The sequence below is a fragment of the Chiloscyllium punctatum genome, chromosome 4 (genome assembly GCF_047496795.1).
Source record: "Chiloscyllium punctatum isolate Juve2018m chromosome 4, sChiPun1.3, whole genome shotgun sequence".
NCBI lineage: Eukaryota > Metazoa > Chordata > Chondrichthyes > Orectolobiformes > Hemiscylliidae > Chiloscyllium > Chiloscyllium punctatum.
In genome coordinates, this window is record NC_092742.1 from 69,453,855 (window position 1) to 69,467,654 (window position 13,800).

General features: G+C 39.2%; 1 protein-coding gene across 7 annotated transcripts in view; it reads left to right on the forward strand.

The window, feature by feature from the left end:
- The window catches only part of heatr5a (HEAT repeat containing 5a), a 129,127-nt gene that overhangs the window by 19,911 nt on the left and 95,416 nt on the right, over positions 1 to 13,800 (forward strand). For 6 of the 7 annotated variants that reach the window (XM_072568984.1, XM_072568983.1, XM_072568990.1 and 3 more), the window contains 5 exons: positions 417 to 628; positions 2,215 to 2,323; positions 2,613 to 2,762; positions 8,900 to 9,071; positions 11,663 to 11,820. In XM_072568984.1, coding sequence (XP_072425085.1) covers positions 417 to 628; positions 2,215 to 2,323; positions 2,613 to 2,762; positions 8,900 to 9,071; positions 11,663 to 11,820 — 801 coding nt within the window. Of the gene's footprint in view, positions 1 to 416; positions 629 to 1,203; positions 1,325 to 2,214; positions 2,324 to 2,612; positions 2,763 to 8,899; positions 9,072 to 11,662; positions 11,821 to 13,800 lie in introns of those variants that run through there. The other variant, XM_072568991.1, reaches the window with a different exon arrangement.

The window sequence follows — 13,800 nt, forward strand, 5'->3', positions numbered from 1 at the left end:
CTATTGGAAGTGATGCTCGATGAAATGTGGAGAGGAATTTAAAAAGAAAGTTTGCAGTCAACAAAACAGGCCTGGTTATCTTTGCATTCCATATGTTCTGGAGGTGGTGATCAATTTTGACAGAGAAGAACAGGACTGTTGGATGTTTTCACTGGAAGTAGATGGCTAAGTCATTGACAGTTTTATTTGTTCAAGCAAGAATTCCTTGGTCTAGCGGAAGTAGAAATGAGGTCACGGTAACACTCGGGATGAGAGGAAACGTTAAAGGTTGAGTTGAGGGATGATAGGACTATTTCATGGTTCTGGAATATTTTTATTTATGCAGAATGGTTGTCCAGTCTGCAGAGTCATTCATCTTCAGTAATTGGGTCAGATGTTAATAAAGTGCTATTTGTTACTGAGCTTTTTTTTTGCAGGATGATATAAAGGAGAAGCAAAAGAAGCTTGTGGAACAGCTGACATCCTTATTAGAGAGCTCACCAGGCCCACCTGTCCGCAAGCTGATTGCTAAGAATCTGGCCTTGTTATATAGTGTTGGTGACACTTTCTCTGTATATAAAACTGTTGACAAGTGCAATGAAATTATCAGAAGTAAGGATGACTCACCAAGTTACTTACCAACCAAACTGTAAGTGATTTCTTTTTTCCAGATGGATCATGGTTTTGGCAATGCCACAAATTTGAGTATAGCTGTTTTGTTTTAGAGCAAAGCTAATGCAGTTACCTTAATGAAGGTTGTAGACGATAAAGTCTCAATTGGTGTTATTTGATCCCAAGATATAACTTTCTTTTATGCAAAATGGAAAATGTGCAGTATCCTATAGTTATGTAATTCTGGACCTCACCAATACATTAAATCTCACATACTGTCTTGATTTATCCCATTTTCTTAGCCATCCTCTATTCATAAGATGCTTTAAATAATAGAACAATCTGCCTTGGTGCTAAAACTTCTTGAAGTTCCTTCTATTATGGCTAAAATTTGTACTTTAACTCTGGGAGCAGACATTTGTGTGCAAGTCCTTCTTAGTGATGTCAGAGCAAAAATATGCATTTTTACATTGGTAATTTTCCACACTTGATAACAGATCTGTCATTTGTCCTACTGTGTTTGCACTGGCTATCTGCATCTTGGCTGAGGGGAAATCACCTACCTTTTGAGCTACTTGGAGCATAGTGAATCTTTTGATTTCTTTACCACAGAGGGCTGTTGAGGCTGGACTGTTAAATATGTTCAAGGCTAAGATAGACAGATTTGGGAAATGAAGATCATAGGGAAAAGTGGAGTTGAGGATCATCAGATCAATCCTGATCTCTTTGAATGGTGAGCAAACTTGATGGGCTGAATGGTCTACTTCTGCTCCTACATGCAATGGTATTATGGTTACTTGCCGTGTGACTGAGGTCTTTCTCACTTTGCATTTGTTTCTTTTGCAAAAGACTTGAAATTTTTGTCCTCTGGATCATGTTGGATCACAAGTGTGAACAGTTACTTTGTATCTACTTTGTTCGGATTCTTCATGGTTTTGAAAATTTCTATCAGATCTCCTTTTAGCATTCTTCTTTCCAGGGAAACTAGTCCCAACAGCTCCAATCTGTCTTCATCGCTGAAGTTATGCAACACTGGAACCATTCTCCTAAACAACTTCTGTACTCTCTCCCAAACCTTTCACGTCTTTTCTAAAATATCATACCCAGAGCTGAACACCATATTCGCAGCTGTAATGTAACTAATGTAAGTAAAATGTAATCTTCTTACTCTGTGCTCCTATTACTGAAGCTCAGAATACTCTATGCACTGTTACTACTCACTCCATCTGCCCTACCACTTTCAGCTGATCAGGTGGGACCTTGGGAGCAGGAAGCAAGTCATCTTTCAGGTTGATTACCTTTCATCAGAATCCTTATTTTTCCGTTACCACGGATGCTATCCAACATGCTGATTACATCCAGCAGTTATTTTCTTTGACTTCCAGCTTGCATTTTTTCAGCAGTTTCTTTTAAATGAAGTATTTATGCTTAAGTTAGAAAGATCAATCACTTCAATAAAAACAAAGTACTGCAGGTGCTAGAAATGTAAACAGAAAATGCTGGATATATAAGACGAGGAACATTTTAAGTTTGCTTCTTTGTCCACTGATTCTCTCAGACATGCTGAGTTTCTCCAGTACTTTTATATTTTGATCAATTCATTTTGTTGGCCTTATCTTACAGGGCTGGAGTTGTTTGCTTGGGGGCCTTGTATGAACAGCTGGGAAGAATGTTAGGGAATACATACATGGACACTGTCGGAAACTTGCTGAAAGCTATGAAAAGTGCTGAGGTAAGGAGAGGCTTCCCATCACAATCTTGACAGTCCAAAGAATCTATTTCAAAGTAAATGTGAGTAGTCCTAGGTTAATAGAAATAATATCACCTGTTTGGATAAATGGCCAGTTGAACAGATAATTGAGCATCAGATATTTATTATTGTGCTAAATACTCTGGGAGAATGTTAAACCTCAGTACAAATTGGCAACCTAGCTGTTTTGTAGCTATTGAAGCTGTGTAATAGTATCTTACTGACATGAATAAATCTTTAATATCTACCTCTAACATGGGTTGTCTCTTAGTCCCAAGGGCGCTATGAGATTATGCTGAGTTTACAGAAGATTGTATCTGGACAAGGAGCAATTGCTGCATCATGTCACAGAGATATCTACAAAGCTGCTCGATCGTGCTTGACTGATCGATCAATGGCTGTTCGCTGTGCTGCAGCAAAGGTATACATTTCTGAAACTTTAGATTTTATTTACTTTTAGCCAACATAAGGACGTCATATGGTTAGTTCTTAATATTTCCAGTACTCTGTTACTCTTGTTTGATTTCCTTTTATTAGTTTTTTTTCTGCCCTATATTGCGAATTCTTCTGAGCAACAGCACAGAATTCTGTATTTCTGTTTGCAAAAATCTAATGAAATTCAAGGTTTCATCGTAATCATTTTGGAAGGTACTGTTATTCCACATGTTGAAACCGGCTGTGGTATGAACCAGATGGAAGAAATATAGATCTGAAGAAATGATCAAACTGCACCTTAATCTGATCAAATAATAGAAATAATATGTTGTTTAAAGTAATGGAAGGATCAGACATGGTTAATTCAATATAACTGCCCTCAATAGTTGAGAGATCACAAATGAGTGATCATATCAGCAAAAGATTGAATGTAAGGGATTCTTAATAGATCAAAGGAGAATCTTAATCATGCAAGAGGCTGTGGAATTTGCTTCTAGGATTTGTGGTTGAAATTAAGATAGGTGTTCTATGGGTGTGGAAGAAGGATTGTCACATTTTTCAACATCAAAAACATTGCTGGAAAAACTCAGGCCTGGCAGCTACTGTGGAGAGAAAGCAGAGTTAACGGTTTGGGTCCAGTGACCCTTCAGAGCTGATAGTAGCAAGGAAAAGGTTGATTTATATGCTGAAGATGAGTGGGAAGAGGGGCAGGAGTAAGTGATTAATGGGAATAGAGCCCAGATAGTGAGACAACAACAGTTGGGCAGACAGAGGAATGGGTAAAGGTGAGACTGGAAGAATCAGTAACTGCTAAGGGGCCCATTAATAGCTGACAGTTGTGGTCGCACACATGATCACACCTGGTGTGTGGTGGATGGGATCAAGACATGGGTGAATTTACTCAGGCTCTAAAATTATTGAACTTGATATTGAATCCTGAAGGTCACAAGGTTGCCAAGTGGAAAATGAAATGCTGTTCTTGCAGTGTATGCTGAGTTTCATTGAAGCATTGCAGAACCCTGAGAGTGAGATGTTGGCCAGGAAAACAATGGTGTATTGAAATTGCAGACAACAGGAAGCTCAGCGTCATTTTTGCGTTCAGAATGTCGGCAAAGTGGTCCCCAGCTTGCGTTTAATCTTTCCAGTGTTGAGCAGATTGCATTGTGGTTAGCAAATATAGCAGACTACATTGAGTGAAATGCACGTAATTGCTGCTTCACTTGGAAGGTATAGCTGGGGTCTTGGACAGCAAGGAGGGAGGAAGTAAATGGGTAGGTGGTACACCTCTATGATTTTACTGGAAGGTGCTGAGTGGCTGTGGCGAGGTTATAGGAGTGGAGGAGGAGTGGGCCAAGGTATCCCAGAGGCAGTGATCCCTGTGGAAGGCTGACTAGGGCAGGAAGGGGAATATTCATCCTGCTGGAAGTGGTGGAAATAGCTGCCTTTGGATGTGGATGCTGGTGGGATGGTGAGGACCAACCATCCCTATCGCTATTGTGGAAAGAAAAGAGAAGGGGTGAGAGCAAAAGTACAGAAGATGGATGAGTCATGGCTGGGGGCCCTGTCAACCACTGTGTTGGGAAATTCTCGTTTGAGGAAGGAGGGGAATGTTTCAGAGGCCCCTTGTAGAAGCTGGCATCATTGGAACAGAAGTGATGGAAAGACTTCATAGGAAGCAAGGTGTGAGGATGTATAGGAAAGCTAACTGGGAGAGTTGGTGGGTTTACAGTGAATATTGGTGGCCAGTCTATTTCCACATGTGGAAAGAGAGATTTCAAGAAAAGGAAGGGAGAAGTCAGAGTTAGACCCGATGAAGGTGAGAGCAGAGTGGAAAATTAACTTTTTCAATTTGTGATGTGAGAGAGAAGCAGCACGGACAGTGTCATGGATGTACTGGACAAAAAATTGTTGATTGGGTACTGAGTAAGATTGGGTCAAGGAATGTTCCTTGTACCCCACAAAGAGACAGGTATAACGAGGGCCCATGCAAGTATCCATGACCACATCTTTGAACTGAAGCAAGTGTGAAGAGTTAAAGGAGACCTTCTTCCTCAAACGAGTACTTCTCACCATTGTGATTGACAGGGCCCTCAGCATGGTCCAGCGCACCTCCCATACTCCAGCCCTCATCTCACCTCTTTATTTTCCTCTCACAACAGCAAAAGGATTTCCCTGGGCCACCCCACCAGCATTCATGAGACCATAAGGCATAGAAGCAGAAATTAAGCCAATTAACCCATCAGGTTGCTCCGTCATTCAATCATTGCTGATAAGTGGGAGAGTGAGGTTGAGAAACTTCCTTCCTGATCCCTTTACCTATCTATCTCCATCTTAAATATACTCAATGACCTGGCTCCACGGCATTCTGTGGCAGTGAATTCCATAGATTCACCACTCTCTGGCTGAAGTTTCTCCTTAGCTCTGTTCGAAAAGGTCTTCCCCTTTCTCTAAAGCTGTACCCTCGAGTTCTAGTCTCTCCTATCAATGGAAACATCTTCCCAACACTTGCTCTGTGCAGGCCATTCAGTATTCTGTAAGTTTCAATTCGATCCCCTCTCATCCTTCTAAACTTTCATCGAGTATAGACCCAGAGTCCTTAAACATTCCTCCAATGTTAAGCTGTTCATTCCTGGGCCTACTTACGTGAATCTTCTCTGAACATGCTTCAAGGCCAGTACATCCTTCCTGAGATATGGGGCCCAAAACTGTATACGACATTCCAAATGTGGTCTGACCACAGCCTTTTCGAGCCTCAGAAGTACATCCCTGCTTTTATGTTCAACTCCTCCCAAACTAAATGCCGTCATTGCCTTTTCCTTCCTAACGACTGACTCAACCTGCAAGATTACCTTGAGAAAATATTGGACGAGAACTCTCAAGTCTGTTTGCGCTTCAGACTTCTAAATGATCATTAGTTGCTGTGTTCACCCCTTCCCTTGTCAGCCTTCTGCAGGGACTGTTTCTGAATCCGTTCTGAATACTTTTTGGACAAGGAACAAGAGTAGGTCATTAAGCCTTTCGAGCTTAAAAATGTGTTGCTGGGAAAGTGCAGCAGGTCAGGCAGCATCAAAGGAACAGAAGCCTTTCAAGCCTGCTTCACATGTAGCAACACCATGGCTGATCTAATTTTAACCTCAACTGTACGTTCCTATGTATTTCCGATTATCTTTCACCTCCTTGGCAATCAAGAACCGATCTACCTCCACCTTAAAAATATTTGAAGATTCTGCATCCAGTGTCGTTTGAGGAAGCATCCTTTCCACATCCACGTGGTGCAGTCCAGTCAGGATCTTGTATGTTTCAATTAAGTCACCTCTGACCTTTCTAACAGGTCTAGCCTATTTAGTCTTTCCATGTAAGGCAATACACTTATTCGAGGTTTGAATCCAGTAAATGTCAGAATTTTTTTCCAATGCGTTAACATCTTTCCATAAGTACAGTGACCACGACTATATGTAGAAATCCAGATGTGGTATCTCGAATGTCCTGTGTAACTGAAGCTTAACTTGTCTACTCTTGCATTCAGTTCCCTCGCAATGAACCATAACGCGCTATTACCTTTCCTACTTGCTGGCTGTACTTGCACGTGAACCTTCTGTGATTCGCACAACCTCTCACCATTTAGATGATCGGCTTGTTCTTTAATCGTCCTCTTTTGCAGGAAAAATAATGCTTTCCCATGCTGAACTCCATTTGCCGGATCTTTGTTCACTCACCTTAACCTATGTACGTCCATTGCAGGCTCCTTTTATCTTCATAACTCCCTTTCGTACCTATCTTTGTGTTGTCAGCAAATTTAGCTACTATACCTTTTTTCCTGTCATCCAAGTTAGTTAGTAAAATTGTAAAGAATTAAAACCAATCACTGGCCCCTGTGGCACACCACTTCTTATATCCTGCCATTCTGGAGAGACCTATTTATTCCTACTCTCTGTCAATCTTCTTCTCATGCCAAAATATTCCCCTAAAACCGTGAGCTTTTCCACAATAACCTTTGATGTGGTATCTTCTCAAATGCCTTCTAGAAATCTAAGTAGAATACATGCACTGATTCCCCTTTTTCCACTGCACAAGCTACTTCGAAGAACTCCAATTAATTTGTTCAACATGATTTTCCTATGACTAAACCATGTTGGTGCTGTCTGATTACCTTAAACTTATGTAAGTGCTCTGTTATAATGTATTGAATAATAGCTTTTAGAGGCATCGAGGTCTGCAGCTCAGAAAAAGGCCCTTTGGCCCATCGAGTATGCTTCTCATATTCTCCCTATGACAGATGTTAAGCTAAGTGGCTTGTATATTCCTCCTTTCTGCCCCTCTCCCTTTCAAATTAAGGAGTTATCTTAGCTATTTTCTAATCTAAAGGAACCTTTCTTTAATGTCATGACTTTTGAAAAATTACAATCAAGTATCTCCCAGCTAGTTCTTTTAGGATATCCCCTCAGATATGCAGAATATGTGGTTTGTCAGCCATCTCTTGATTCTCTCTTACTGATTCCCCAGATTCATTTTCTATCTAACCAACACTTAGTTTGTTAACTCTTTTTGAAATACCTGAAGAAACTTTTCCCATCTTTTTTTTATTTTTGGATAACTTTCTCACATATTCTAACTTTTCCTTCCTTATTTACCTTTTATTAATTTTTTACTGCATTTTATATTTTACATACTCTTCTGCCACCAATATTTGCACAACTGTAAGTCTGATTCTTTGAGTTTGATGCCATCTTTCGTCATTTTATTTAACCGTGAATGGCAGGTGGTTCCTGAGAATATTTGTTTCTTCTTTGTTGGAATGTATCTATCTTGTGCTTTGTGTAATATCCCCATAATTGTATGCTACTGCTTCTCTATTGATCTATCTCAACTTGAATGTCTTGCTAAAATTGACTCCATGTATCCAGTAAATTGACAGAAATGGGAGTTTACCTTTTAATGAAAGAATCTGAATGTGTTTCATTATTAACAGTTCATTCTATTAACCTATCTTTTACCAAAACACTGAAGAAAGGTAAACAAAGAATCATCATCCGGAATGGGATTCAAGAACTGAGTTCCATTAATTGCCAATTTAGTCAGTCGTGTTATGTAAGAACTCCCTCCAGAAAACTTTTTAAATGCGGTGAAAGTTCAACAATTGACTACAACTGAGTCCTGTACTGAGGAGGCAGTACTCAGATAATTAAGAGATATATTACATAATTCATATGTTTCTAAATATCACACTTTGCACAGATTAGCTTTAATCCTAAACTCACTGCTCCTTCCCCAGTTAACACTATCCACCTGCAGTAATTATAAATCTCCCAACTTTAAACTCTTTGGACTTCCAGAAGCTGATATATCAGATTAAGCAAGGAGCTTTCAGATTTTCATTTTATCTCAGTAGCAGCTGAGAACCATTTCTCAGAAAGTGAATTAAAAAAAACAACTTTTATTCTAGTTCTGCCCTGAAAAGCTGCCTCCTGAGGTCTCAATTCCCATTCAACAACCACCATCCTGCTTGAACATAAGGTCCCTTTCAGACTTGCTGGGATCAATTCCCGGGTACTGACCTCATTTAATAGCTAAGTTCTGTCTGTTGAAACACTTTGCTGTTCCCCAAGGTCACTGTTGTTTGGAACCCTTTTACTTAAGGCTCAACCTGCAGTTGGCATCCAGGCCTGGTTTCACAAACCAGCAAAGCTTGTTCCTTTCCTTGAACACAACCTGTTCCAAAATCTGCCAGTCATTTCCAGCTCATAATTCAAAATTGATGAAAGACTAAAGATGAAATCATGAACAATCAGTGTGGGTTCTGGCATTCTCTGTCCCATTCAGAAGTGCATGATTTTGTTCGTGAGACATGGAGTTCCTGTGCTGTGTATCTTAACTGACCTTGTATTTATGTTGCTTTATAGTAAAAAAAAACTTGAATAATAGTTATTTTTACAACTTAAAGATGTTTTACAGTCTGTCAATATGGTGAAGCTATGCAGTCACATTGAATTGTTTGTCAGAATATTTGATCCATGGAATTCGAGCAAACTGTTTCAATCAATCTCTCTGGTTCCCTGTGTACTTAGTCCCATGAATGCTATGTTGTGAATTCTGGAAAATTGTAATGTTTTTGCTCTTTTTCAGTGTCTTTTGGAACTTCAAAATGAAGCTGTATTTATGTGGACCACAGAACTGGAGAACGTTGCTACGCTTTGTTTTAAAGCCTTCGAAGGTTCGAATTATGATGTACGCGTGTCAGTTTCAAAATTGCTGGGTGCTGTTCTGGCTACAGCTGTGATGCCTAAACGGGGCACTGGTAGGTGCTATACTTGAACAGTTGGAATTTTTTGGTGCAACTTTATTTGAACTAATTTGGCTTCTGAAATAAGATTTCAGTATTGAAATAACAACCTAAAAGTAACAGATTTGGAACATATTTCTTAATGGCGGTATCTGATCAAGTTGATTCTTTTATGTGTTTCAACAGTGATTTGAGTGAAGGTGCAGAACTCCTATCCTTTACCTTGAAGGATAATCAAGATCCTTTTCTTTTAAAGAAAGTTGGATAATATAACTAATTAACTTCAATGTCCATTGTATCCTTCTGCCTGCTGTGATCTTTTTAAGTAAACTATGTTTAATTTAAGCAGGTGTTTAACTTAAAATGAAGCCTTGCATTCTGAGGAAGTATTAAAAATGTCGTATGGCTGTAATCTTATTTATCTTAACCAGGACTTCTGAATGGTGCACCTTGCACTTGTAACTGACCCTGAGCCTTCCTGGAGCTTTTGTCAGTATTAGACTATAATTGTCATCTTCCACCGAAGTAATATTGACTTCCTTTGCCACAAACATAGCCATCCATTCCTTTGCCATCACTAAGTATGACAATTTCAGTGCCTGCCTAGCCAATACAGCTCTATTGATGTCATGTTCAACACTAAGTTCAACTTATCAACACTGTTAACCTCACTGACTTGTTGTCTTCCAGACAAACATTTCCTCAGATTTTAAAATGATCATTTTCGTATTTGAAAGTACTTGAAGACCTTGTTAAGCTCTGCTTCTACAACTTCCCTCAGCCTGACAACCTCTCCAGAACTTTCCATACTTCGAACATTAATCTCTTGTATGCCATCCACTTCATCCCTTCCTTGGTATCCATGCCATCAGCTTATAGGCCCCATTATCTGGAATTTCTTCCCCAAACTTTCCACCATCCCTTTCCTTTCAGTACGCATCATAACTTTTCCTCAAGGGATTTTTTTTTGGCAACCACTCCTGCAGTTACTTAATACTTCTCTCTTTGGCTTTGCATTCATTTCTTTCTTTCTTATGTTTTTATATAAATATCAGGAAATTTTTTCTGTATTAAGTAGACCTTTAGTGAAAAAGAATCCCAGCCTGTTCCCTCCTGGAGAGCATCTAGTCTGGACTTGATTGTATCCAATAGTTTTGATTGGGTATTTGAGCCCTGGGAAGTTGTGTATTGCTTTTCTTGCGCTTGCAATTCATTTCATCCACTTCATGTGAATTTCCAAGTTGTATGGGACTCTTGTGATGCAGGGGTTGGGTCTCTACCTCTGAGCCAGGATACCTGGGTTAAACCTCCACCTGCTCCATAGGTATTGAATAATATCCCTAAACCGGTTAATTAGAAAATATCATGAATTTAAAAATTAAGCAAAGTTAGATTTGGGCCTTAGTTTGGCATTTGGTTAACTGTGCTTCTCAATTTTTTTGATGATTTTGAAAACACATGATTTCGTTTTGTGTGATGTTTCTTGAAGACCCAAGTGGTTGGTATATCCCTGAAAGAGTGTAATTTGATTGTATTCAATATTAGATTCCAAGAAATGCCCATGTGTTCTTGGTTCGCCATAGGGGTGAACAACTAAGAAACTAAGAGTAAATCAAAAGCTGATTACAGTGACAGCTTGAGTTCCAGTCTGTTCTTCATGTTTGGTAGTTTAGAATGCCGGTAATTTAAGTAAAGAGGAAACGTTGTCTCCTCTTTGAATGGAAGACTTTTCAGTTCGGCAGTTTTTTTTACCAGATCCTGATGTTGAAGTCGAGCTCTGAGAATAGAACAGTGACTGTGTTACTGGATGTATTGTACAATTGGTTAGGACAAACACTGAAAATTGGATGATGTGGTATTGTTGATTTGTTAAGACCCATGACTATTGTGTTGGTGTTCCAGAACCAATAAGACTGTATCAAGAAGTTAGAGAAGGAAGAAAATCTCTGAAGATTCTATGTCTTGGGGACTGTTGTGACACAAGTGAGAGAGTGCAGACTTTTGCATTATCAGTAAAGAGGGACTAGGGACTTTAGTTGGCACATGGCTGCTGGTGAATACAACACAAAGACTGAAACAATTAGAAGGAAGGTGAGAAATCCTTGAAAACTTAGCCCAAGCTACAAAGTCTGAGAGATGGCACTTGGTGCACCAAATAGTAGAAATCCTGATAACTACTTGAAATACAGTCCATTTGAAGTGAAATTTATGTTTTTATTCAAAATATTCTTCATCTATTAATGTTTGATTGATGGTAGTTTTAGTTGGTTTGTTACAATAACATGTTTAAAAAGAGATATGTTGTGCTTCGGCTTTCTTTCCATTGATCTCATCGGGATTTGTTTTATTCTAACAAAAAAAATTATCAGTCTCTGCAGGGTTCTATAACACTTAAAATTTGGTTTTGAATTTTGTTGATGTCATACTAACCAGCATAATTTGACTAAAACTGTGCCTCTCCATTTTAATATCATTGTCCACTCATTGGGAGGATTAAATCTAATAGATAAGCTAGAAAACATACTGGAAATACCTCTTTTGTGTACTACTATAGTCTGTGGGTTTAATGTATAAAAGTTAATCTTAGTTGTTTCTTTTTCTGTCAGGTGTGAGGCAGGTTGTTCGTAAAACCACACTGGAGGAAACTATGAATTTGCTGGCTTCTGGCTTCTTGCGAGGAGGCAGCGGGTTCTTGCGTGTCAGTGGAGAAATGCTAAAAGGAGGCAGTTCTGTGAACCGGGATGTTCGGATTGGAGTAACTCAGGTTTGAAATTACATTTCAGTTTTACCTTTGAGATACCATGTATGGAGTCTCTTTTAACTGCATTTTTGTTTGTTGTAGAATCAAAAAGTATTGAAGTGTATAAATGTATGAAAATACACAAATATTATGTAAAAGTCTGTGGAACATTTTAAAATAATTGGTAGTATGCTTTTTGAAATGCTACTTTCTCAGGCATGGAATGCCCTCTTTGCTTCTTTCTTGTGATCGTCCTCCTCATTTTAAGGGAATGGCCCTTTACTGTGTGGTGTACTATGAACCAGTGGTAGACTTGACAACTATTAATCCACAGAAGCTGTTAATTATTAAGATTGAAGGAAGTCTGGGGTATGATATTTTGACCTTCTTTATGTCGTTGTTACTCCTTGATTAATTGGCATCTTCCTCAGCTCTCCAGCATCACAGTCTTCAGCCAATTTGATTCACTCAGTATGAAATTAAGAAATTGCCAAGTGCATTGTGTACACTGCAGGCCTTGATGTTGTACCAGCTGTAGTGCTAAGGATATCTGCACCTTCTGTGCTGTATCATTCCAGTGCTAGTGAGACTCTCTTAGTCAAGCAATTTCAGTACAACTACCATATTAGCATCTACCTGCCAATTTAGAAGATTGCCCAATTATGTTCTGTCTTCAAAAAAAAACAGAATTAATCAATTCAGCCAATTTTTTCCCCTATGAATCCATTCTCAATCATGATCAGAGTGAAGAAGCTATCAACAGAGCTGTCAAGAGGCACTTAACCTGCTCACTGAAGCTGAGTTCAGATTCCACCAGGACCAATCAGCTCCAGAGTTCATTGTAAATTTTGCCCAAATATGGGCAAGAATTGAATTCTGGAAATGAAGTAAAAAACAATTCCTCCTAACGCCAAGGATACATTTGATTAAGTCTGGCACCAAGGAGCCTACGTGAAGTTAAAGTCAATGAGAATTGAAGGGAAACTCTCCACTTGTTGCAGTCACACCAATACGTTGGTAAAGACTTTTGGAGACTATTCATTTCAGTGCAAAGACATCATTGCCTGTTCCTGAAGGTAGTGCCCTAGGCCCAGCCCATGAATCATTCTGACCTTTCCTCCATCGTAAAGGTCAAAAGTGGTTTGCTGATGAATGCAGATTTTTGGCCCATTGGTAAGTCATCAGTCCATGCCTCTGTGTGGTACGCTCTGGGCAACATTTAGGCTTAGGAGGATGATTGGCAAGTAGCATACGTGTCACAGAAGTGCCATGCAATGACCTATCATCAATAATAAGCAATCTAATCCTCTCTCTATCATCATTAACATTACAAATACTGAGTTTACCACCTTCACCAACCTTTTCGTTACCATTTACCAGAAAATTAGATAGACCAGCCTGATGAATACTGTGGTGGTGACTACTGTGGTTCAGATACTGAGACTTTTACAATGATTACCTCTTCTTGCTGATTCCCCAAAATCTATCCGGTATCAACAAGGCACACGTCAGGAGTATGATGAATACATTGCACTCATCTCACTCAAAACTATCAAAACAACACATACCACTTGATTAACACCACTTCCAGGACTGGCACAGTGACAACAGTGTACTGTCTACAAGATGCACTGTAGCAACTTGGTGAAATTCAACCGAATCTTCAAACCAGTGACCACATCATCAAGAAGAACAATGTGGCATCAGTTACATGGGTGTACCAAGATCTGCAAATTCATCTCCAGGTTTTTCACAATTCAAATGAAAATTTATCACCATTCCTTCGTTGTTGCTGTGTTAAAGTTCTAGAATTGAGTCTCAAGCAGCATTCTGGGTATATTTGTAGTGTATAAACTTCAGTTCAAAATAGTGGCTGACCTTTTTGAGGACAACTGGGAATTCGTCAGACATGCTGGCTTTGCCAGTGATGTCTAAATCCCATTGTTATGATCCCCGTGGAGAACTGTTTTTCAAAACAAAAACCCAAGTTTACGAAACAGTTGC